The sequence below is a fragment of the Erpetoichthys calabaricus genome, chromosome 9 (genome assembly GCF_900747795.2).
Source record: "Erpetoichthys calabaricus chromosome 9, fErpCal1.3, whole genome shotgun sequence".
NCBI lineage: Eukaryota > Metazoa > Chordata > Cladistia > Polypteriformes > Polypteridae > Erpetoichthys > Erpetoichthys calabaricus.
This window is the reverse complement of record NC_041402.2, coordinates 69605804-69632134: the sequence shown is the minus strand read 5'-3', so window position 1 is coordinate 69632134 and position 26331 is coordinate 69605804. Positions and strand designations below refer to the sequence as shown.

The 26331-nt window shown below is 39.9% G+C and overlaps 1 protein-coding gene across 2 annotated transcripts in view; it reads right to left on the bottom strand.

The window, feature by feature from the left end:
- Positions 1 to 26331, bottom strand: part of LOC114657795 (adhesion G-protein coupled receptor G5-like) — a 114381-nt gene that overhangs the window by 45627 nt on the left and 42423 nt on the right. For both annotated transcript variants that reach the window (XM_028809697.2, XM_028809698.2), the window contains exon 3: positions 2139 to 2232. In XM_028809697.2, the coding sequence (XP_028665530.1) occupies positions 2139 to 2196 (58 nt within the window). In that variant the 5' untranslated portion in view covers positions 2197 to 2232. The remainder of the gene's footprint in view (positions 1 to 2138; positions 2233 to 26331) is intronic.

The window sequence follows — 26331 nt, the reverse complement described above, 5'->3', positions numbered from 1 at the left end:
TGCGACAGCTGATACCCATGTCTTGCATACGTCTGTGCGTGGTGGTCCTTGAAGCACTGACTCCAGCTGCAGTCCACTCTTTGTGAATCTCCCCCTCATTTTTGAATGGGTTTTGTTTCACAATCCTCTCCAGGGTGCGGTTATCCCTATTGCTTGTACACTTTTTTCTACCACATCTTGTCCTTCCCTTCGCCTCTCTATTAATGTGCTTGGACACAGAGCTCTGTGAGCAGCCAGCCTCTTTAGGAATGACCTTTTGTGTCTTGCCCTCCTTGTGCAAGGTGTCAATGGTCGTCTTTTGGACAACTGTCAAGTCAGCAGTCTTCCCCATGATTGTGTAGCCTACAGAACTAGACTGAGAGACCATTTAAAGGCTTTTGCAGGTGTTTTGAGTTAATTGGCTGATTAGAGTGTGGCACCAGGTGTCTTCAATATTGAACCTTTTCACAATATTCAAATTTTCCGAGATACTGAATTTGGGACTTTCATTAGTTGTCAGTTAGAATCATCAACATTAAAAGAAATAAACATTTGATTAAACATCAGTCTGTGTGTAATGAATGAATCTAATATACAAGTTTCACTTTTTGAATGGAATTACTGAAATAAATCAACTTAGTTATGATATTCTAATTTTATGACCAGCACCTGTATACAAGAAAACAATCAGACATTTGTCAGTACAAGTGGCTACTGAAAAACTTTATGATCTCTGGAGTGTTAATTGTAACATTTGAGAGGATGTAGGAGAGAGAAAAATGTGCATGATGTCTGAAGTGTTAATAATGCTGTATGCCATTGCCGTATGCTGTAAATGCCCTGAATAGAATGCAGCTATGTCCCAGCAATGTTCTGTCCTGAATTCACCACCATCTGCACTGCTTTCTAGTCATAAGTTGAACAGCTGCTATATTTAGCTTTCTTTGGAGGTCCAAGGAAGTAAAGAAGAGCCTTCTTGACTTTAGTTAAGATGGTCCGTGCAAATTTCAGGTTAAAACAGATGGTAAATCTAAAATGTAAAGATGCTGACCCTCTTCAAATAATTTCCTCTAATATAGTTGGCACTGTAGCCTGCCTCCTACTTCCTGAAATCTTCTTGGTTTTCCGGAAACTAAGGAAGAGAGAGATTGTTGTGCTGGCGCCACTGTGTCACAAGGCAGAGTCCTTCTCATCATTGTTTGTGATCAGGTAATTTCCTCAGTAAAATTATTGATGTATTTGTTTGTGTTTTTTAGCCATATAATCATAAGTAAACAAGGAGCACGGCAAGGGGCTCACCTCACCACTCTATGGCGTGAATGTGTTAATCTGAAGGAATTGACATTGGTAATCTGCCAATGCTGGGTTCTGCCAGTTAGGAAGTCCAAAATCCAGAGTGTGGCACTAATACTAAGTCCCAAATCTAATGATCAGTTTTGATGGAAGAACAGTGTTAATTTCTGAGCCCCAAGTGTAATGATGAGTTTTTAATGGGAAAATAGTGCTAAATGATGAGATATAGTCTGTTAGACAGGACTCTGGCATGGATACTATGAAGTGTGATGGATACTGCATATTTTTCAGATCAATTGTGACCATATGCAAAGTGGAGATGGTGCATACTATACAGAATATAAAATGTAATTCGTGCCAGCATCAGCCTCAGAAAGCATTTCAACACACTGAGACAGTCATGATGGGACCACATAGTCTCTCAGTGGGATATTAAAGATATCATTGAAAAATAGCTTTTAACTGATCACTACAATAAATATATCCTGAAACTGCATCCAGACCAGTTGCTTTATGGACGTTGACTCATTTAATAATCCTCCTGATGTCATCCACAATGAACACAGAAGGATGAATCATAAGTGCTGCAGACATTCTCGTGAAAGGCAGTTTTAATTATTGTGATCAAAGCATTCACAGAAAGCATTTATGGTAAGAATCTAGAAATGCTGCCAAGAATTTCAAGAGTTGAATTTTGAAGCATTGATTCCCCAACTTTGTAAGTTATAAAATCTTTTGTGCAACAAGATGGAGAAAATTAGCAGCTCAGAAAGAAACCGATGATTTAAGTGCAACTCAGCAATGAACACAGCATTTTAGTCCTGCTTTAGCAAAGTGAAAAACAGCAAATCTAAAATAGATCTTACCTTTGTTTATGATTAAAAGCACTAACAGGAGTGGACATGTCCAATTCAGCAAGACCATTTTTAACTTGTGTACTGATCAGCCAGGGCATACAATCTTAAATAGAAAAAAATATTTTATCCTTTAAATAAGACATTAACAATTCTCAAGTTTAACTACAAGCAGAACATCAAACTAGTAAGCAAAGTACTGCAATTTAACTGGTGTATTTTCTTCATGCTCAGATTACACACTTCTTTCTGCCACTGAACAAAAGATTGAATTTGAAATGTATATTTTAACTTAAGAGGGCAAAGCTCTTCTAAAAATTCCCACAGAAATGTATTTTGACTGCGTGTTGAGTGATTACACCAATTGACCTAAGCTGAAATTACAAAAAACAGAATCCTCTCTCCCTGCTTCAGTAGGACTGGTATCTTATAAAATACAATAGGTTAAAGTGTGTGTTGAGTTGTAGCTTTTCTGATCTTGACTATGTATAATTTTTGTTGTTAAAGATAATGTTAATACATGTCAATAATAATAGAATCAAATCATAGACATACAGCATAATATCTGTGAGTTTCAAAGAAGTAATGTCAACAGGTGAAAATAGAATTACATATGAAAACAAACTAAAGCACTGGCATTCCAACCCTGACAAAGATACTGGAAAATAATATAAACTGCCTCTGACATAAAAGCATGACCACACACAGACCCCCCACCTGCGAAGGGCTCCATCGTGGGAAATCAACTGTGCATTTAAAGTGTAACTATAGCTATTTTTTTGCATGTAAATAGTTATAAACAAAAAGCAAGGACCTTAAGGCAGAAGAGACAGTGCAGAATGAAACGGTGTAAGGCGCAGCTTCTTGGCTGGGGCACTGAAACATGCTGGATCGTGGAGTGCAGCATCACCCATACGTGGGGCAGATTAGGGCAGAGGTACCCTTGTTATTGTTATACTGCGGGAACAGCAGGGATGAGTTGAGGAGTGGCAAGATTTCAAGTAAGAGACCCGTGTGAATTGATAATAAAGAATTAATATCGCTTACCTTTACTTCATCTTGAAGGAAGGAGAAAGGATTTGTTTTTAAATATTTGTTGCTTTGGTTTGCTTTGTTATTTGTTGAGAAGTGTCATCAAGACTAGGCATATTTGTGGACCATTTTTGAAAATAAGTAACACTGTTTTTGTACTTTTGCATGGTTTTGTGTCTTGGATTCCTCCATTACTGATCTGCTCAGGTACAACAAAAGATGCCAAAAGTTGTGCCGGGGTCTCAAAGCATGTGGTGTTACACCAAAAAAGCTTTGCAATTAGGGGTCAGAGAAGTAAGGTTGACCATCAGCCATACATTGGCAAGTTCAAAAAAGGCCAAGTTAAAGACAGAAGGAAGGAAGACTTCTGAAGGCTAAAAGATGATTCCATCAGGAGGCTAGTGTGTGCTTTGCAACAATAACACCTAAGAAAATTAGCCACTGAAACACATTAAGAGATCGATAATGACAGGTGCAAAAGTTGAAATATATCAGAAAGTATAAGGTGTCACACACGTGTGAGAAGGAAGGAGCTGTATGGACCAAGGGAAGGTAATTCCACGCCAGGCCAGGGGGTGGTGGGGTGCACTAAACCTTCTTCTGATGCCTCTGCAGTCCAAACACAGGAAAACCTGCCTGATTCACCCTTGGTGACATCAATTCCAGTTCCGGGCGCCCTGAAGAACGTCACTTCTAGATGCGCCATGTCACTTCCAGTTCTGGCCTTTAAAGTCTTCATATTTTCATTAAGACATCAGTTCAGTTGTGGACTCCAACCTATGCACATCAGTGCCATTTTCATACCCTTTTGCAGTCAGGGATATTATACGTGTGGCTGCCCCAAACCTTTTTTTGAGTGTGTCAAGTCTGTTTATTTCACAAAGGATATAGATGGGTAGTATACAGTTAGGTCCATAAATATTTGGACAGAGACAACTTTTTTCTAATTTTGGTTCTGTACATTACCACAATTAATTTTAAATGAAACAACTCAGATGCAGTTGAAGTGCAGACTTTCAGCTTTAATTCAGAGGGGTGAACAAAACGATTGCATAAAAATGTGAGTCAACTAAAGCATTGTTTTAACATAATCCCTTCATTTCAGGGGCTCAAAAGTAATTGGACAATTGACTCAAAGGCTATTTTCATGGGCAGGTGTGGGCAAGTCCGTCGTTATGTCATTATCAATTAAGCAGATAAAGGGCCTGGAGTTGATTTGAGGTGTGGTGCTTGCATGTGGAAGATTTTGCTGTGAACAGACAACATGCGGTCAAAGGAGCTCTCCATGCAGGTGAAAGAAGCCATCCTTAAGCTGCGAAAACAGAAAAAACCCATCCGAGAAATTGCTACAATATTACAAGAGGGCAAAATCTACAATCTGAGAAAGAAAGCAAGCACTGGTGAACTCAGCAACGCAAAAAGACCTGGAGCCTCATGCATAACGCCGTGCGTAGAATTCGCACCATAACATGACGTAAGCACAAAGCCGAAATGTGCTTACGCACAGAATAATCCAGATGCAGGAATCTGTGCGTTCGACAACTTCCGCGTTCTTCCGCTACATAAATCCCGCTCAGCGTGGAAATATACGCATGTGCACGCGCTTACTGTCCCGCCCCAACTTCTCCCAGAATTATGCCTCTTTGAATATGCAAATCAATATAAATAGCCCTTAAGCCCAGCATTCTGTGAAAAGGCAATGGCAAAAGTACGAGGAAAAATAGAAGAATTTCATCGAATACCAAATGGAGGCAAAGAAAAACGTACTATTTGTTAGTTTAAACAATAAGCAACAAAAGGAAGTTGATCGAGTGACATAGTGTGTTGGAGAAACTCAAAAGCTCAAGTTCACAAAGTCGCACAGTGCCCGAAATAAAAATGTTGTCACATATCAAAGTCGGCTTGAAAAGGCGACTCGTAGCCCAACGTCTGAGTGTCATATGAAAGCTTATTAGGGCACAGTGAAAAAAAAGGCACACAGTGTGAAAAAAGCACGAAATGTCAACTTTAATCTCGAAATTTCCACTTTAATTAATTTTTCATTAAAGTGGAACATCATAAACTTCATCTTAAAATCGTTTAATTTACTAGTTTCTCAAATCCCATCGTAACTAAAGTAGCACGTTAAATGCTTTGTTTTGTGTTTGATCTTATATGTGGTCTATGTGCCTGAATCACTACGTGTCTTCCTCTGACAGGACACAGAATCCATTACGTTTGTAATATTACAGCTCTCTGAGTAATTAAAATACAGAGAAGTATACGTGATATCATTTTCATGATGATATGAGTTAAAGCATGTTATTAAAAATGGGAACACGGTGGCGCAGTGATTGTTCATGTCTTACAGCAACAAGATGCTTGCTGCGCCATGCACGACCTTCAATGAAATGCTTTATTACAGAAGTACTGTCATTTTCAAACGTACTAACCCCCAATTCCTGTCCTTACTTTTCTTTCTCCAAATACCCAATCGCCACACAATCAGCTCTGTAATAGACGTTAAGCCATTTGTAAGCTTAGAAAGCCGCTTCTTCAAAACTTTTGAGGAACATCGAAATATCTTCGTAATGTTTAATTATTCTATCCATCTATCCTTCCAGTGTCGCGCCAGCCACAGCATGAAAACAGCGCGAGGCAGGAACAAACTGTGAACGAAGCTCAAACTAGCGATGCAGCACCGTGTAGTTAAAGTTATATTATCTGTATAATATAATCAACATATTTTGCTGCATTTCATCTTAAAAATGATATCGTCATCATATGTAAATACGCGCTTTATAAAGTGGCTCAGGATATGCAATATTATAACTGTATCATAAGTACAATTACCTCACGGTAACTTGCAAGTACAAACAGTTCTACAAATAGCACTTGAGCCGCCGTCGTGGATGTGGATCTAAGAAAGGGTAACCACACAGGAACAGTAGCACTGCTTTGACGCTGGGTGCTGCCAGTCTGCAAAACCTAACGGAGAACTTGTGTACAACAGGGTATGTGGTACCATGGAAAAGTGCGTGGCTTTACGCCAAGTGTAGGTTTTTTATATCGCGATTTGAACGTGGAAACGTTCTTACGCAACATTTTTGTGTGTACGCACCGTTTATACATAAGGCCCCTGCATGTCCAAGAAAGACAACAGTGGTGGATGATCGCAGAATCATTTCCATGGTGAAGAGAAACCCCTTCACAACAGCCAACCAAGTGAACAACACTCTCCAGCGGTAGGCGTATCGATATCCAAGTCTACCATAAAGAGAAGACTGCATGAAAGTAAATACAGAGGGTGCACTGCAAGGTGCAAGCCACTCATAAGCCTCAAGAATAGAAAGGCTAGATTGGACTTTGCTAAAGAACATCTAAAAAAAGCCAGCACAGTTCTGGAAAAACATTCTTTGGACAGATGAAACCAAGATCAACCTCTACCAGAATGATGGCAAGAAAAAAGTATGGAGAAGGCGTGCAACAGCTCATTATCCAAAGCATACCACATCATCTGTAAAACACAGTGGAGGCAGTGTGATGGCTTGGGCGTGCATGTGGAAAATTCTTGAATGGCCAAGTCAGTCACCTGATCTTAACCCAATTGAGCATGCATTTCACTTGTTGAAGACTAAACTTCAGACAGAAAGGCCCACAAACAAACAACAACTGAAAGCCGCTGCAGTAAAGGCCTGGCAGAGCATTAAAAAGGAGGAAACCCAGCATCTGGTGATGTCCATGAGTTCAAGACTTCAGGCTGTCATTGCCAGCAAAGGGTTTTCAACCAAGTATTAGAAATGAACATTTTATTTCCAGTTATTTAATTTGTCCAATTACTTTTGAGCCCCTGAAATGAAGGGATTGTGTTAAAAAAATTGCTTTAGTTGCCTCACATTTTTATGCAATCGTTTTGTTCACCCCACTGAATTAAAGCTGAAAGTCTGCACTTCAGCTGCATCTGAGTTGTTTCATTTAAAATTCATTGTGGTAATGTACAGAACCAAAATTAGAAAAAAGTTGTCTCTGTCCAAATATTTATGGACCTAACTGTAGCTGATAAACAGTATGAGAGTGTGATTGTAAATACTTGGGTGCCCTTCCAAAACACATTAGAGAAAGATCCCCTGCATTTTATCATGGTAGAACTGGTGGTGAGGCCCTGTCTAAATATGAATGGTGTATAAATGTGACCTGTATATTTTGATGGTTTAGGTTTTTAGAAGATAGAACAGTACTTTTCACAACTGAATTCCATGAAATGTGAGGAGTACAAGGAAGATCTCATTACCAAATTAATGAAATTGGTAAGGACTGGTAGGAATCCCTGAGTAACAATGCATGTAGAGCTATTTCACATAATTTTCAGTAGATATTTATTAGGGTTGTGTGATCAACTGATGCAATAAGTGAACTTGGGATGTAAATGTGGGCAATTTGTTTACTCTGAACTTTTTTGAAGTATAGACTGTTCATTGGATAATTTAAAATTTTAGAAAACTCACATAAACTCTGATTTCCTTTTACACATGCTTACCTACAACACCAAGACAGGACTAAATGATGTGAATGTCTGCTAAGATGATGTTTGGGTGTAAATTCTGCACCACTGTGACCATGGCCTTTGTAGCTCCCCATTAGCTCGTCAGTAAGATCTCAGGGTGCCAGTATGTTCGGGACCTGTAACAAAATCTGGAGATCAGCTGTGCCCTTGCTAAATCTACAAGAAGAACCCCAGTAACCAACAGAAAAGGTCTTAAAATAGCTGCACCCATGGAATAACACCACACCATGACAACTAGGTATGATTATAACCCGTAGCTGGTGTGGACCCTGAACCATCTTGTCCTGGTTGTCTGAGATAGTATACATGCTGAAGGCAGCATATTGGGTAGTAGAGGTACACTGTGACCAAATAGCCCCTTACAACCAGAGGGGACAAATGGCTCTGCCAGACAACATGACATCCATCACCTCTAAAAAGCAAACACCAGTTTCTTCTACTCACATCACTAGCACTACAACTGCCTTAGGAACCAAAGACCACCCCAATGTCTTAGGGAGTTTGTGTGCTGATGTGGGACAGCTGACTGCTCAAAGGTCAAGCTGTGCAAAAGTGAAGTCTGTAACACAAGTGGGGAGTGCGGCAATGACAGCAACTTCAACTTTAACTTTATTGTCATATGTATTCAGTACAATGAAAATCTTATTGTACAAGTCCTCCAGCAATAGACATGAATACACAACAACAAAAAAAAAACACTTAGGTGAAAAAGGTATGCAAAAACAAACAGAAGTAAGAGTGCACATGCAAATAAATAAATGATTTAATGTCAGAGCTGCAGGTATATGGTCTCAAGATGGCCTCCCATCCTCCAGATACGTGTTAGCCTGCTGTGCTGAGGGGAAAGGCAGTGGATCGGTTCTGTTTACAAGCCTGATGGCATATGGGAGAAAACTGTCCTTTAGCCTTGATATTCTAGCTGCTATGCTAGGACATCACTGAAGGCAGAAAGAGTGTAATGGCCTGAGCTGGTGCACAATTTTAGTTTAAGCAAAAAAAGATTAAGAAGTGACATGACTGAAGTGTTTAAAATTATGAAAGGAATCAGTACAGTGGATCGAGACTGTTATTTTATAATGTGTTTGTCAAGAACATGTGGACACAGCTGGAAACTTGTTAAGGGTAAATTTGGCACAAGCTTTAGGAAGTTTTTCTTTACACAAAGAACGATAGACACTTGGAATAAGCTACCAAGTAGTGTGGTAGACAGTAAGACGTTGGGGACTTTCAAAACTACATTTGATGTTATTTGGAAGAACTGGGTGGATAGAATTTGTTGGACTAAATGGCCTGTTCTCGTCTAGATTGTTCTAATGTTCCAATTGTGCATCTTTTTTATAGGATGCTTGTCTGATTTCCTCCTACATCCAAATAAACATGCATACAAATTTTTTTTAGGTGAACTGGCATCTCTGAAATTAATTTCTGCATCTGATCGTACTGTGCAATGAATTGGCATCTTATCCAGGTTGGTTTCTGCCTTATACACAATGCTGCTGTGACAGGTTTGAGATCTCTGCTACTGGGTTTAAAATTAAGTGTGCTCTGATAAGTACCTGGCACCAAATCACTATGTGGCCCTAAGCAATACATTCAAAAAGCCTGGGCTCAAATTTAAAAAATAGAGGTGAACAACTGTAATGAATACATATCTTTTAAGTAGCCTTGGATAAAGGCTTCAGAAAACATACGATAATAGAGGTCCAGAATTTGGCAAGAATAATTATTGACATTAATATAAAACCTTAAGGGAAGCCAACAAATATTATCAAGAACTGAGATTTTATTTTGCGAACAAAGTTAATATGGCTTATCAATAAAAACAAGGATAGTGCCATTTTATTAGTTACATCTATTTTCACGTGTAGCAAGGGGCTCACTGCAGCATGTTAATAATGGAGTAAATGCTGTGAGGCATTGTAAAGGATAAGTTCAGCATTTTTAAATGTGAAGTTATTTCTTCACAAACATGCCATGCCATATTGTGTTCCAACGTTCAGTGATTTTTATAGATTAAAAAAATATCTAGTCTAAAGATAGATAGATAGATAGATAGATAGATAGATAGATAGATAGATAGATAGATAGATAGATAGATAGATAGATAGATAGATAGATAGATAGATAGATAGATAGATAGATACTTTATTAATCCCAATGGGAAATTCACATTCTTCAGCAGCAGCATACTGATACAATAAATAATATTAAATTAAAGAATGATAATAATGCAGGTGAAAAACAGACAATAACTATGTATATTGTTGAATGTTAACGTTTACCCCCCCCCCCCCAGGTGGAATTAAAGAGTCGCATAGTTTGGGGGAGGAACGATCTCCTCAATCTGTCAGTGGAGCAGGACAGTGACAGCAGTCTGTCGCTGAAGCTGCTCTTCTGTCTGGAGATGATACTATTAAGTGGATGCAGTGGATTCTCCATAATTGATAGGAGCCTGCTGAGCGCCCTTCGCTCTGCCACAGATGTTAAACTGTCCAGCTCCATGCCAACAATAGAGCCTGCCTTCCTCACCAGTTTGTCCAGGCGTGAGGCGTCTTTCTTCTTAATGCTGCCTCCCCAGCACACCACTGTGTAGAAGAGGGCGCTCGCCACAACTGTCTGATAGAACATCTGCAGCATCTTATTGCAGATGTTGAAGGACGCCAGCCTTCTAAGGTAGTATAACCGGCTCTGTCCTTTCTTGCACAGCGCATCAGTATTGGTAGTCCAATCTAATTTATTATCAAGCTGCACTCCCAGATATTTATAGGTCTGCACCATCTGCACACAGTCACCTTTGATGATCACTGGGTCTATGAGGGGTCTGGGCCTCCTAAAATCCACCACCAGCTCCTTGGTTTTGCTGGTGTTCAGGTGTAGGTGGTTTGAGTCGCACCATTTAACAAAGTCATTGATTAGGTCCCTATACTCATCCTCCAGCCCATTCCTGATGCAGCCCATGATAGCAGTGTCATCAGCGAACTTTTGCACGTGGCAGGACTCCGAGTTGTATTGGAAGTCTGATGTATATAGGCTGAACAGGACCGGAGAAAGTACAGTCCCTTGTGGCGCTCCTGTGTTGCTGACCACAATGTCAGACGTGCAGTTCCTAAGATGCACATACTGAGGTCTGACTTTAAGATAGTCCACGATCCATGCCACTAGGTATGAATCTAATCCCATCTCTGTCAGGTTGTCCCTAAGGAGCAGAGGTTGGATTGTGTTGAAGGCGCTAGAGAAGTCTAGAAACATAATTCTTACAGCACTACTGCCTCTGTCCAAGTGAGAGAGGGATCGGTGTAGCATATAGATGATGGCATCCTCCGCTCCCACCTTCTCCTGATATGCAAAAAGTAACATTTTAAACTGGAGTTAACAGGGCATGTGTATAGCTGGAAAATAAAAGGGTTAAAACTTATTGAATATGTTCATTGTTCAAGCCAAGACTGTTGTTTTGTATTGATTCATGCCTTGCAATTACACACACATTGTAAAACAGCTTATACATGTCACCCCCCAGAGGATTAGATTAAATAACAGTACACTGTTGGTGCCTGGTGGTGGGCTTTGTTTTGATTTACTTCTGTATTTATGTGCAGACTTACACAAGTGAGTAAGCGTATGGTTACCTTGAGAAAAACAGTATTCAGAATATGTGGTAAAAATCCTAATTTTGTTGTGACAAATATGCATCGGAAACATTGAAGACATGTTTCCATTTATTGAAACTAAAAGAGGACATATTTGCTAAATTGTAGACTTCTGTTTACCGTGGTGCTTCGTGCCCCATTGCCACTAATTTCTAATTCTAATTTATAGAACATGTTGGACTTTGTGAAGAAATAACTTGGACTTGAACAATACTGAACTTATCCTTTAATGACACACATTGGTTGATACAAACTAATATGCGCATAGCTATGTTTGAGAGCAGCCCTATGTTTTCTAAACACGGTGGCCTTTGTTCGCTCAGTGTTATGTGAATTGTTAGTTTAATATATTAAAATGACACACAAGGAGAAAATGTCCATGCAGGGATGTGAACACTGCTCTCCTTGTTGTGAATTTTGAAACTAACAGACAAAATTCTAAATATACAGTAGCTGTCATACTGTATTTTGAAATACTGGTATCAGCTTTGAGTTCAAAATTAAAAAACTTAAAAATATTTTGGAAATTGATACAAAATTTTAACAACCTGATAATGAGTCTTACATCTTCAGTTCAAGTCTACAACGCTTTCAGTGCTGAGATTTTTGTCCCCGTACGACTTTCAGGCTTTGTTCCAGTTTGCTGGCATTTCATCGATAATTTATACATTTGCCAATTTAAATCGATGCATAGAAATATTAGTATATTCGGTGTATATGCATATACATAACGCTACCTAAATAAATTAGTTGATTAGAATAAGATATACAGAATAAATATTTTAAGGTATGGTATGAAGAAGGGGAGCTCCCAGTGCAATGATTCATCAGATATCCTCTTTAGGAATAAATTTTACAGAAACTGCAATTACTAGTTCAAATGATTAGTTCTTAAAGTAATAGGTGATAGGTTCAATTTTAAGTTATTAGAGGTAGTCTGTCGTAATTATGAAATAACGTGACATTTCCGAACGCATTACTCGGTTATACGCAGATGTACTCATTTACTATGAACAATTTAAAACTGAAAACTTCACGTCACCTACCACGTTGGGACTGCTTCTGCCTTTTTCGGTACAATTGCTTTCTCAAAGTGACCAACCTTCATGCTATTCTACTGTAGAAAAACGTCGACACCGTTGTTGTGCCGTACTTTCAGTCTTCAATGCGCCACAAATCCAGTCCAGCATATCACAGAAAAAGAAGTTATCGAGCGCGACATCCAAAACTTTGTCCAACCGGCCATGATCAATCTGTCATTCTCTCAGCATTGAATAAGTAACTGGCTTGCACAGGGTATGGGAATAAGTAGTCAACTCCAGCCTCGCAGTCTGTTGGCACTCATCCCAAAGACAGACAGGTTAGGCTAAGATAGCTACTCTGAATTTGCGGCGCCAGGCTGTGAGGATGTGTCTGAGTGAATGTCCTGCAAAGGTCTGGCGCCCCCTCCAGGGATGATGGGTAGTTACAATATCTTTGTAGCTTCCTAGTGTATCTGTAATGCATGGAACAAATAATGAAAATCTTTGTGATTTATACTGTATTACATTCTGATTTGTATTCTCCCTACTTAAAAGGCCACACTATACAATGAAGGGTAGCACTGCATTTTTAAATTTAAGGTAAACTTTATTATCCCATACTTCCGTTAATTTTTTTAACCTGTCATCCAGGTCAGGATTGTCAGGAGATAGCACGGCACCTACCAAGATAGCACTAGACAGATCTATCTATCTATCTATCTATCTATCTATCTATCTATCTATCTATCTATCTATCTATCTATCTATCTATCTATCTATCTATCTATCTATCTATCTATCTATCTATCTTGTATATATTGCAGAACATAAAGCATGGTGTTGTATTCATTGGCTGTTGTTTATATTGCATTACTGTCTGTCACTGTTCTATGGGGTATATGAAAATAAGAATTTAATTGCACTATGTACACATGATAATAAATGAGAACTTGAACTATAATGCATGCCAACTGCTGGGCACACTCATAGTGAGAAAAGTGCTATATAAATGTAAAGAATTGTTATTATACACACAGTCACACATTATTATGCATAGAAGGGAAATGTATTTGACTGGGTGAGTTACAACTCCAATCCAAAAAACTTTGGGACAATATGAAAAAATACTAATAAAAACAAAAATGAGTGCTTTGTAAACTCTATTCACCATGTATTATAGTAAACCGTAATATAACAACGCATTATTTGATGTTTTACCTTGTGAATTTAATAGTTTTTTTTTTTTTTTTTTTTAAATATACACTCACGTCAAATCAGATGGTTGAAACATGCTCCAAAATGTTGAGACAGTTGAGTGTTTACCACTGTGTAACTTCAGCATTTCTTTAAATAACACATATTAAGAATGTAGGCACTGAAGACAGAAGTTGGTTAAGTTTAGAAACTGGAACCTCCATCCATCCATTTTCCAACCCGCTGAACCCGAACACAGGGTCACGGGGGTCTGCTGGAGCCAATCCCAGCCAAAACAGGGCACAAGGCAGGAACCAATCCCGGGCAGGGTGCCAAACCACCGCAGGACACACACAAACACACCCACATACCAAGCACACACTAGGGCCAATTTAGAATCGCCAATCCACCAAACCTGCATATCTTTGGACTGTGGGAGGAAACCGGAGCGCCCGGAGGAAACCCACGCAGACACGGGGAGAACATGCAAACTCCACGCAGGGAGGACACGGGAAGCGAACCCAGGTCCCCAGATCTCCCAACTGCGAGGCAGCAGCGCTACCCACTGTGCCACCGTGCCGCCCAACTGGAACCTTCCTCCGCTTATCCATTCTGCAGGTCGCTGGCTGTACAATTGTACGGATCCTTTGTTGGTGTCATTTGCGTTTCATAATGTGGCACATATTCTTAATCAGAGACAGCTCAGGCAGGCAGGCCAGTCTCGTAAACGTGCTCTCTGCTTACACAGCCATGCACTTGTAATCTGGTCAGAAAGTGGTATGATGTTGTTTTACTAGAAAATGCAAGGACATCCCTGGAAAAGACAGCGTCTTGATGCAGCATATGTTGCTTCTGAATGTGTACATGTCTTTTTGCATAATTGGTGTCCAAACAGGTGGGCAACTGACTCACACCAAGATGATAGTGGCTGGCTTTTGCACCTGATGCCGATAACAGCTTGGATGGTCCCTTCCCTCTTTGGCCCGGAGAACACAATGGAAGGTTTTTCCCAACAGTGTCTGACATGTTTCACAAAATATGATTCCACTGTGCTACTTTCCATCTCCGATGAGACGGTGGACAGTGTTGATTTATGGCTTCTGCTTTGCATACAGTAAAGCCTTAGCTCTGTTGATTGACAAAGGTTTTTGAAAGTATTTCTGAGCATGTGTCGTAGTATCCATTAGAAACACATGACATTTAAGACAGCATTGTCTGTCCCACACATTTAGAAGTGTTTTTGGCCTTGTCCTTTATGCACCCACATTTGACCAGTTTCCTTCAATCTTTTAAATACACCCGCGAAATAAGAAAATCCGTGAAGTAGAAACCATATGTTTATATGGTTATTTTTAGATTGTCATGCTTGGGTCACAGACTTGCGCAGAAACACAGGAGGTTGTAGAGAGACAGGAACGTTATTCAAACACTGCAAACAAACATTTGTCTCTTTTTCAAAAGTTTAAACTGTGCTCCATACCAAGACAGAGATGACAGTTCTGTCTCACAGTTAAAAGAATGCAAACATATCTTCCTCTTCAAAGGAGTGCGTGTCAGGAGCACAGAATGTCACATAGATAGAGAAAACGATCTCTAGCAAACAAATCAATAGGGCTGTTTGGCTTTTAAGTATGCGAAGCACCGCGGCACAAAGCTGTTGAAGGCGGCAGCTCACACCCCCTCCATCAGGAGCAGGGAGAGAGAGAGAGAGAGAGAGACAGAGTTTGTTTTTCAGTCAAAAATCAATACGTGCCCTTCGAGCTTTTAAGTATGCGAAGCACTGTGCAGCATGTCGTTTCAGGAAGCAGCTGCACAAAAGATAGCAACGTGAAGATAATCTTTCAGCATTTTTAGACGAGCGTCCGTATCGTCTAGGTGTGCGAACAGCCCCCCTGCTCAATCCCCATACATCAGGATCAGAGAAAGTCTGCGCAAGAGAGAGATAGAGAAAAGTAAGCAATCTAGCTTCTCAGCCATCTGCCAATAGCGTCCCTTGTATGAAATCAACTGGGCAAACCAACTGAGGAAGCATGTACCAGAAATTAAAAGACCCATTGTCCGCAGAAATCCGCGAACCAGCAAAAAATCCGCGATATATATTTAAATATGCTTACATATAAAATCCGCGATGGAGTGAAGCCACGAAAGGCGAAGCGCGATATAGCGAGGGATCACTGTATATTGTGCACTGTAGAGGGTAAAATGTCAAAAATCTTGCCAGTTTGTTGTTCTTAAAGTGCTAGGTTATGTTGACATATCTGTTGGCAAATTGAGGTGCCTCAACTCCTTGCTCTTGAAGGGCTAGGCCTTTTTTGGAGGCTCCTTATATACTATGACACAATTGCCTCACCTGTTTTACCTCACCTTGTTATTTCAACTTGTCATATTGAAACAGCAGAGTTAAATCTTGCTGATTACAATTCCAAAAAAAAATTTTAAATCCCAGAATAACTTCTGAATTTCTACATTGTTCTATCAAGTTCTTCATCACCACATGCAGTGATATCTTACAGAAAATATTGCTGTAATACATATATTTATTTCCTGTACCCATTTTGTACAGTTCATTGTTGTGAGTCAGAACCTTACATTACGTGCAAGGAAGGAGCCAACCCTGGAGCGGAACCCAGGGTAGTGCTAAAATGTACAAACCAGATGTTGATTCAATTTGATGTTAAAAAAGATATTGTTTAATGTTTCTAACAGGACATCCAGCTTCCTAAACTGGCATAATTGTTTGCACCAAAAGGTCTGCAGTCTCCAGGAACAAGCCTTTTAATATGTAAAATAAAACAGCAAACTTGAATTGGATTAGATGGATTTGTGAATGTTAAAGTGGTATTGTGAAATATGCCAGATTATTTTAACTAGTAGAGCTAAATGTATGTTTTTGAATCTGTTGATGTTCAGTATAGGTAATAAACTTCATCAGGCTATTTTTCATAGGCACCTACTGTAGGTTTCACCAAAGATCAGGGAGTATGGTACTATCTGCTGATATCTTCTTTTTAGCATCTGCAAAAAGTGAACTAACCAGACCTCACATTCTCATGTGGTTTTACATCTTATATACCCTCTAGATCATGAAGCTTACCTGGTTTGAGGTGTTTGCTGTGATTGCCCAGCATCAGGAATTATTACTGTATCTACAGTAGCTAGAATGTTTCACATTTTGCTGATATTATTGGTCTGTCTTAAAATAAAATAACTGATTTCAAACCTGTAATCTAATTTATTCAGATAATTCATGAAATCAAGTTCATTTTCAATAGTCATGAAGTGATGCAGCCAGGAACAGTAGTAGAATCACTGCTTGGTTTACTTTGCATCCTAAAAAAAACACAGTTCCAGGTTGTCATTTGATGTAAACTTGCATTTTTAGTAGAGTTTCTAATCGGCTTATGCACAATTTACTTCTTTGCTGGCTCCACATTTAATAGACATTTTTTCTAAATGTTCTTTTAATTCAGGAAATCGATAGGGTTTATTGTTTCGATAAATGTCTTTCCTTACATGAAATCTTAAGAGAAACACAAAGAGCTGCCGTTGACTCAAATAACATAAACCGTGTATGTTGCTTAATTATAAAATGGAGCCCAAAACTGTATTTAAACATTGTACTTAACTCGTTATATTCTGTGTCTGGCAGGCTTAGCCATTTTGTTAGCTTTTTTTGAAAATGGCTGTATGCTTTTGATGGTGGTTCTGTGCTATCTTTTAGTTGCAGTTTCTTCTTTTGTGTTTTTGTAATTTTTCAGAACTAGTTTTTGTCAGAATCGGACTTTAGTAATCTGCCGGGTTAGGCCTTGGTTAATTAGGCAGATTCAATCGTGAATAAATGGGTGGATGTACAACATTATTTGTTGTCATTTTTTGACTCTGCTTTTAGATTCTGATTAAAATAGAGAATTATAATTTGTATCACTTTTTAATAAACTTTGAATTATTTTTTAAAATCTAGTTAAATATGTTACTGTGCTCAAAAAAGTATGCAATTAAGATGTCTCTGCAGTTTCTGTTAAAGTACAGTCCTGGGCAACATTGAAAATATCTGTTCAGTCTGATTAATGAATACCTGAACTAATCAATTAACATTTGAAAGAATATATTGAACATGAATAGTTTAAATAAACATGCAAGTTTAATAAATACATTTTCAAGTGTTTTCTGTAATGCATACAAATTTCATGTTATTACGCAGGAATAAATAATTATATTACAAAACAAGATATTTGCTCATGTTAGCCTGGTCCATAATGGGACATTACTGTTGACTGTGCCGCTTTTATTCATGAAATGGCTATGCAATATATGGCTTATACAGTTGTTAACTGCCTAGACAGAACATGTCTTTGTGGTGTAGTGGGTCCCCAGTTCCCATCAAAGGCCCGCTTTAAATAAATAAGCACCGCACTCACAGCTTAGTGAGGTGGTTGTGTGGCTGAAGCAGTTCTCAGGGCGATTTGCGGTGTGGGCGTTTCTCACCTAAGTGCACAGGTGAGAGATCGCCCGCATCCGTGATTGATCCTGGGGCTGCTAATTTGCTACAGCTGCCATGCCCTCTTGATAAAATAGAAGCGCGAGTCAGGTAGGAGAAGGAAAAAAATAAGAAAACGAAAGAAAAGAGAAAGAAATACAGAGGTTGCTGGAGAGCACGAAGCAGGGTGGTGAGAGAGCTGGTGTGAGCAAGCGAGAGAGAGAACAAGCGAGCGTGTGCAATCTCGCAGACAGGCAGCTGGAAGGTGAGCTCCAAGAAGGGTGTTTGGCCAACACTCGGTGGGGGCAGAAGGAAGCGGTTGCTGCCACTGAGCATTGTAGGAAGGAAACGGCATGACTGGTAGAAGGACGACTGTCCGTGTAAGGCCAGAAAGGCAGCGGGAGTCGGGAGGCTTGGTGGGTGAAGTCCTTGATGTGAGCGTCCTGGTCGTCAAGGAAACCAAGTCTCGGTCTGGGATGAGTGCGCGACCGAAACCAGGGATCGGGAGGCCTCCAGACCAGTTGATCAGAGTGAAGGTCAGCTGCTGAGAGAGCGACTCGCCTGCTGCAGGGCCCAAATGGGAGACGCGGGAGAGACGCCAGGGCTCTGAATTGTGTTTTTAAAGTACTGCTTCCAGCATTGTGTTTTAACCTCATTTTTAAAGGATTGTGTTTTTTCTATTTATTGTTGTTACCTCCACATTTTGTTTTTATGGATTATTTATTTAATGAAGACTTTTTGATGAAGCACTGCACTTATTTATTTGGACATTGTTTTGCTGTTGTATTTAAATAAAAGCACTTGACACTTTTGTACCATCTCCTTGCTATGTTGTTGCCTCACTGCTTAGCTCATCAGTAGCATTACCGATGGTGACAGGTTCAAGGGCTCCCAAATAGAAGATGGGATCATGCAGCAAACCCGCATCGTCAGTCTTTGAATAAGAACAAACAGCAAACAATTCCTTGTAAATGGGATGGTCCTGTCTTGAGTACTCGTGAGTATAGCAGTGAAATGAACCAGATCAGATGTGTACTTGAGGACTCGATTAAAGGAAAAGTCTATGAAGAGTTTGAAAAGGTTAGCATGCTGAACAAAAAAAAAAATCAGCCAAGTTAAATGACAAGTTATGTTGCTCAAAAAACTTGAAAATTGTCTCTGTGGAATGCTACTGTCTGGTCACCTCGTTCAATCAAACGCAAATTGAGAGAAACTGCACAAGTTGTGTGAATTACCTGCCTTCATATGGTATGTGAAGTACTTGATCCAATGTTTTTAAATGCTTAGTACTGCCAAAGTAAATGGCCTAATTTGTAACTAAACCTAAAATGAAATGTCAGGTAAAATCAGTGTATAAATAAAAACTAATACAAAAAATGGAACTAAAATAGCCTTACTTTTAGACATGCACTATTTCCCGGGATGCTGCCAGGCCCATTTGGGCAGATACACACCCGCAGGTTGTGGACTCGTTCAGTGTGCTTAGACTCTTTCAGGACTAGAAGCTGACATCCGTTTCACACACAGCCCTTGGATGTTGTCAGGCTTATTTACTATAGACAGGCCCTATTAGGTCTTGTAATCCTTCCGACCCCTTGAAAGTTCTCAGTTCTAGAAGCTGTTGAAAGTGACTTTGCCTGCCGGGGTAAAATAAAGGTTGTTTTTCCTGGAATGCCATACATAGTTAGTGTTACGCAGCCGTAGAAGGTGAATTGCCCACTATACTGAGGGTAACCAGTTTATCCCTCATTTAGTTTGCACTGTGCTCCACTTTGGTATATCATTCATATATAAAAGTAAGTGCCACTATGAGATGCTGAAATAATTGCATGACTTAATATACCATATTAATTCCGGAACTCTGTGACACCATGGTGTTTGTTATTGACATTGCTGAGTTAAAAATGAGCAATCAGTCATGTAGGAATCACTTCCAATGAAATAAGCAAACCCATGGTCAGTCCCTTAGCAGGGTCCTGGAGGGTGCATGGGAGTTTGCCCAACCAGTCTACATGTGTTTTGTGGACTTGGAAAAGGCATTCGACCGTGTCCCTTGGGGAATCCTGTGGGGGGTGCTCTGGGAGTATGGGGTACCGGACCCCCTGATAAGGGCTGATCGGTCCCTGTACAACTGGTGTCAGAGCTTGGTCCGCATTGCCGGCAGTAAGTCGAACCCATTTCCAGTAAGAGTTGGAGCCCGCCAGGGCTGCCCTTTGTCACCGATGCTGTTCATAACTTTTATGGACAGAATCTCTAGGCGCAGCCAGGGCGTTGAGGGGGTCCGGTTTGGTGGACTCAAGATAGGTCACTGCTTTTTGCAGATGATGTTGTCCTGTTTGCTTCATCAGGCCGTGATCTTCAGCTCTCTCTGGATCGGTTTGCAGCTGAGTGTGAAGCAGCTGGGATGGGAATCAGCACCTCCAAATCCGAGTCCATGGTCCTAAGCTGGATAAGGGTGGAGTGCCCTCTCAGGGTTGGGAGCGAGATCCTGCCCAAAGTGAAGGAGTTCAAGTATATCGGGGTCTTGTTCACGAGTGAGGGAAGAATGGAGCATGAGATTGACAGGCGGATCGGTGCGGCGTCCGCAGTGATGCAGGCTCTGCATCGGTCTGTCGTGGTGAAAAAGGAGTTGAGCCATAAGGCAAAGCTCTCAATTTACCAGTCGATCTATGTTCCTACCCTCACCTATGGTCATGAGCTATGGGTAGTGACCGAAAGAACGAGATCGTGAATACAAGTGGCTGAAATGAATTTCCTCCGCAGGGTGTCTGGGCTTTCCCTTAAAGATAGGGTGAGAAGCTCAGTCATCTGGGAGGGGCTCAGAGTAGAGCCACTGCTCCTCCGCATTGAGAGGAGTCAGATGAGGTGGCTCGGGCATCTGATCAGGATGCCTCCTGGACGCCTCCCTGGTGAGGTGTTCCAGGCACATCTAACCGGGAGGAGACCCTGGGGAAGACCCAGGACACGCTGGAGGGACTATGTCTCTCGGCTGGCCTGAGAATGCCTCGGGATTCCCCGGAAGAGCTAGAAGAAGTGGCCGGGGAGAGGGAAGTCTGGGCATCTCTGGTCAAGCTGCTGCCCCCGCGACCCGACCTCGGATAAGCGGAAGAGGATAGATGGATGGATGGTCAGTTATAAGCTTTTCCTGTAGTAGGCTACACATACTGTACAGTGATCCCTCGCTATATCGCGCTTCGCCTTTCGCGGCTTCACTCTATCACGGATTTTATATGTAAGCATATTTAAATATATATTGCAGATTTTTTGCTGGTTCGCGGATTTCTGCGGACAATGGGTCTTTTAATTTCTGGTACATGCTTCCTCAGTTGGTTTGCCCAGTTGATTTCATACAAGGGACGCTATTGGCAGATGACTGAGAAGCTACCCAGCTTACTTTTCTCTCTCTCTCTCTCTCTTGCGCTGACTTTTTCTGATCCTGACGTAGGGGGATTGAGCAGGGGGGCTGTTCGCACACCTAGACGATACGGACGCTCGTCTAAAAATGCTGAAAGATTATCTTCACGTTGGCTACCTTCTGTGCAGCTGCTTCGTGAAGTGACATGCTGCACGGTGCTTCGCATACTTAAAAGCACGAAGGGCACGTATTGATTTTTTTATCTGTCTCTCTCTCTCTCTCTCTCTCTCTGCTCCTGACAGAGGGGGTGTGAGCTGCCGCCTTCAACAGCTTTGTGCCGCGGTGCTTCGCATACTTAAAAGCAAACAGCCCTATTGATTTGTTTGCTCCTTTGAAGAGGAAGATATGTTTGCATTCTTTGAATTGTGAGATGGAACTGTCATCTCTGTCTTGTCATGGAGCACAGTTTAAACTTTTGAAAAAGAGACAAATGTTTGTTTGCAGTGTTTGAATAACGTTCCTGTCTCTCTACAACCTCCTGTGTTTCTGCGCAAATCTGTGACCCAAGCATGACAATCTAAAAATAACCATATAAACATATGGTTTCTACTTCGCGGATTTTCTTATTTCGCGGGTGGCTCTGGAACGCAACCCCCGCGATGGAGGAGGGATTACTGTATATACACACACTCAAAGCCATTCATGTCATAGATGCAATTTTTTCACAATCATAAATTAATGTAACTGAGAGCATGCAGCCAGACTGAGAGAGAGTTGCTGCTCAGGAACGCTAAACAAATCATCCCTGATATTCCCTAAGCAATTCCTAGTGGGTGACAATGCTCACTTTCATTTTTTACACAAGATTAAATATAATTAGGCAGGTTGAATATCGAGCTGTCCACACCCTAAATGCCCAGGGTCCTCATAACACATGTGTAGAATTGTGTAACCTTTTTAGAAAGTAATTGATTAACTGAAAATTCAGGAGGAAGTGAAATCATTAGCTAAATCTATAATAGGTCTCTTCAGGAAGAGAAAGTTTTACATTAGAATAGGAGATATATTTTCAGATAAGCAGCATTTAATGACCTTCATAACTTCAGATAAGCAGTGTAATCAAACTGGAAAGTGGCTCAGATTATGATCACAAAGTTACCAGTTCACATCTCAAAACTGAGTGGGGTTGTGTTGTGACACTGGGAGAGTCCATTAATGTGACTGTCTTCAAGGGTTATAGTTATGTTTTTTGTAAGTAGTGCTGTTATCGTATAGTACTTTATGTTTGTCATCAAGATATTACAACATATACAACTTTTCCCCTGAATACTTGTGATTCATTACTGTTTCCACACCACATTCAGGTAAAACTAACCCTTAATTTTAGAACACTGGAATTTGTCCATGTACTATCCAAGCATGAAGTTAACAGTATTCTGTGCAAGCTTAGCAGGTTTTTAACAGCCCCACTCTTCCACTCTTATGTCTGCAATTCTCCTCTAGTCGATTTTATTAGTGTCATAGGTGGCAGTGGCAATGGAAATGAAAAACAGCTTGACTTAACTACTTCATTGTAGAATTATGATTATATGCCTTTGCAAAAAACTTCAATTCAAGCTGCTCTTGTGTTTCAGAATTTTTTGTGATTTTTTATTTTTTTGGATAAGTTTTTTTATTTTGCTGTTTAGGATACCTTTGACTATTACTGTTATGATTTGCTTTCATTATGCATTGTTTACAACTTTGTTTTGCATTTTTTCTTGGACATTTTGGTTCATTTAAGGCAGGGGTCCTCAATCACGGTCCTGGAGGGCCGCAGTGGCTGCAGGTTTTTGCTCCAACCCAATTACTTAAAAAGAAGCACGTACAGCTCAAGTAACACTTCTGCTTCACTTTAGTTGTCCCGCTCGATTTTTTTAGTCTTAAACAGCTGTATCCTTGGTTTTTAATTGCTCCTAAATAGCAATAACATGAAAATGACAAAAGAGACCAGCATTTCTCCATTTAGCTTGTTACCATTTACACCCCTGTGTATATATCTTGTACTATTGGGTTTAATTAAATACTTGGAAGAAGAGAAAAAGTGAAGGACTGAGAATTATTCATCCATTTTAGCCTTCAAATCATTTGGATGATATCCTTAGAAAGGGAAAAAAAAATCTAGAATATGAGAATGACCTGACATGGCAGAGTTAAAGTACTAGCAAGCCATGGAACGAAATTATTGGCAACAATTGCTTTCTAATTAAGCAACCGGGTTACAGCAAAAACCTGCAGCCACTGCGGCCCTCCAGGACTGTGATTGAGGATCCCTGATTTAAGGGTTTTGAAGGTTGTTAAATCTTATTGTGACAATAGTTTATTCAAAGATGTCATATTTTAACCTCTTTTACACAATGCAATTTTTCTTTTCCATGGGCAAAATTTTTTCTTGGTTATGTATTGTTCCTAGCCACATTGTTATACAGAACAACTGGAGGTTGTGACCCGTGATGTCAGGAGATAAAAGGTATACAGTAAGACCGTGTCAAAGAGACACACATACACGTCTCTGTGGTCAGAACAAACCTGTGAGCACCTGACAATAGTAACACGGTGTTATGCTGGCTCATTAGTATCCATCCTGTTTTGTTCAGTCTTGGTGGTCTTAGCAAGGGGCTAGAATGTCTTTAACCCAGTGTATGGAATACATTGCTTAGGCTAAATGCTACCTGGAAAGGGGTCTCTCTTTGAATTGCCTTTCCCAAGGTTTTTTCCATTTTTTTTTTGCTACAAGGGTTTTTTTTGGGGGGGAGTTTTTCCTTCTCTTCTTTGAGAGTCAAGGCTGGGGGGCTGTCAAAAGGCAGGGCCTGACAAAGCCCATTGTGGCACTTCTTGTGTGATTTTTGGGCTATATTAAAATAAATTGTATTGTATTGCATGTCCAATGAACGCCACATTGGCTCTTACTGTTGTATTGCATTCATTATAAAATTATTGCTGAAATGGAGTGCTACTATAGCTGTGCATCCTTCTGATCATCCTACTAGTTAATAAAAAAAAGCTCTAGCTACTTTATGAAAAATACAAATGAAAAATGCATATGTGGCAGTTTTATGCAGGCTATTGGAAAAACGTCACTCAAAAGCTTAATCTGAATTTACGGTTCAACAGAAAACCTGTCACATGTCTGCTCTTTCCATTGTTTGACCACAAGCAACCTATGTGTGCAGTTTCATGGTTGAGGCTTTTGTCATTAGATAAGTGTTTTTGCATTTAAGTTCTGTGGTAATTCAAAGAATATAGCAAAAAATGATGGTGACACTTTAGAATAACTTTATACATGTTTGCAATAATTTCAACGTTAGATTTAGGTACTGCAAAAAGATCTACAACTAATGAAAAAATAATTTGTAAAAATGTAAAGATACTATATATACTGTAATGTTTGTTAATAACTTATTAATGAAAATAATTTAAAGTGCTATGAATATATGAATTACCCTTTAATGACATTTATGACTTTCTGAATGTACATGTGTCCTGCGGTGGGTTGGCACCCTGCCCAGGATTGGTTCCTGCCTTGTGCCCTGTGGTAGCTGGGATTGGCTCCAGCAGACCCCCATGACCCTGTGTTTGGATTCAGCGGGTTGGAAAATGGATGGATGGATGAATGTACATGAGATATGTTAATCAGTATATAATATGTGGTAATGACTTATTAAAGCAATGTATTACAAATTGTTACCAAAATTATTATTTAAAATGAAATACCAGAGTCATGCTATATGATCAGAGGCCACAGGGCAACAGTAATGAATGGAGTTTCATATGGGTACCATTAAGAAACAGCAAAATTATTAAATTGTCACAAACAATTTTTGTTATTTATGTCTTGAAGATTCTGCAGAACTGTTAGGAGAATCGTTTTTGTCAATAGGGGCATATTCCGACACTTGGAAAAATGCGGTTTTCTCTTAACACTTACCCTTTTGATTTTGGCCCCCGTTGAAGCCTGTTATATAATAAACTTTGTGATCTCTGTTCTCCATTAAATCATAAGGTTTATTTTTTTTTCTCAGCCTCACTCTACAAACAGCACAAGGTCAGCACCAAATAAAACAATGGGTGGAGTATTCCTTTAATCTTTTCCTTTTATTTTGACTATAGATCAGTATTTCCCTGCTTCCTTGAGGCAAAATGTCAAGTCACAAAAGAAATAATCACTAAATATTCACTTATATTTAGTCATAGTGTGTTCAAGTAATTGTTTAGTTACAATTATTTTTAAGAAAACAATTCCCAGTCAAACGCAAGTAAAAATCAAGTTCTATATTATCACATTATCAAATCTAGCAGTCTGTAATCCCATATCAGTATTTTAATGGTCTAGCTGGAGCAGCTACACTTTGAACAAAGACTAAGTGCAGGTCTATGGACTATCGCTGTGACTCTTTATTATTTTAAGTAGTTACAGAGTAATGGGTTTCATGGGAGCACAGTGGTGAGTGGTGAGGGAGTTTGAATGGTCTCCTTTTGTCTCCTTGTCTGCTCCTTCTATTTCCTCCCACATTCCCAAAGCGTGAAGGCTGGGTTAACCTTTAAATTATTCCAGGGTGAGCGATTGTCTGTTGGTGTGTGAGTACCTATACCCTGTAGTAGACTGGCACACTGGCTAGGACTAACTCCTGCAGTGCACCCAATTTTATCAGGATAGGTTCTGACCTTTGACATGACACTTCATTAAAAATAGGCATGTTTTTGAACAAGGTTGGGTAGAATTTTATAGTGGATGTTATTGTGGCTCTTATTTAGCTTTGCTACTCCACAGTTCTACACTTGACTCCAAGCCTGGTGACCTTACCGTGTGTGTTTTCTCCACCTATTCCAGTTTTCTTACACTTACGCTTCAGGCCCCTTCTACACTGTAATGTCTATAATTCATAAGATAGACAC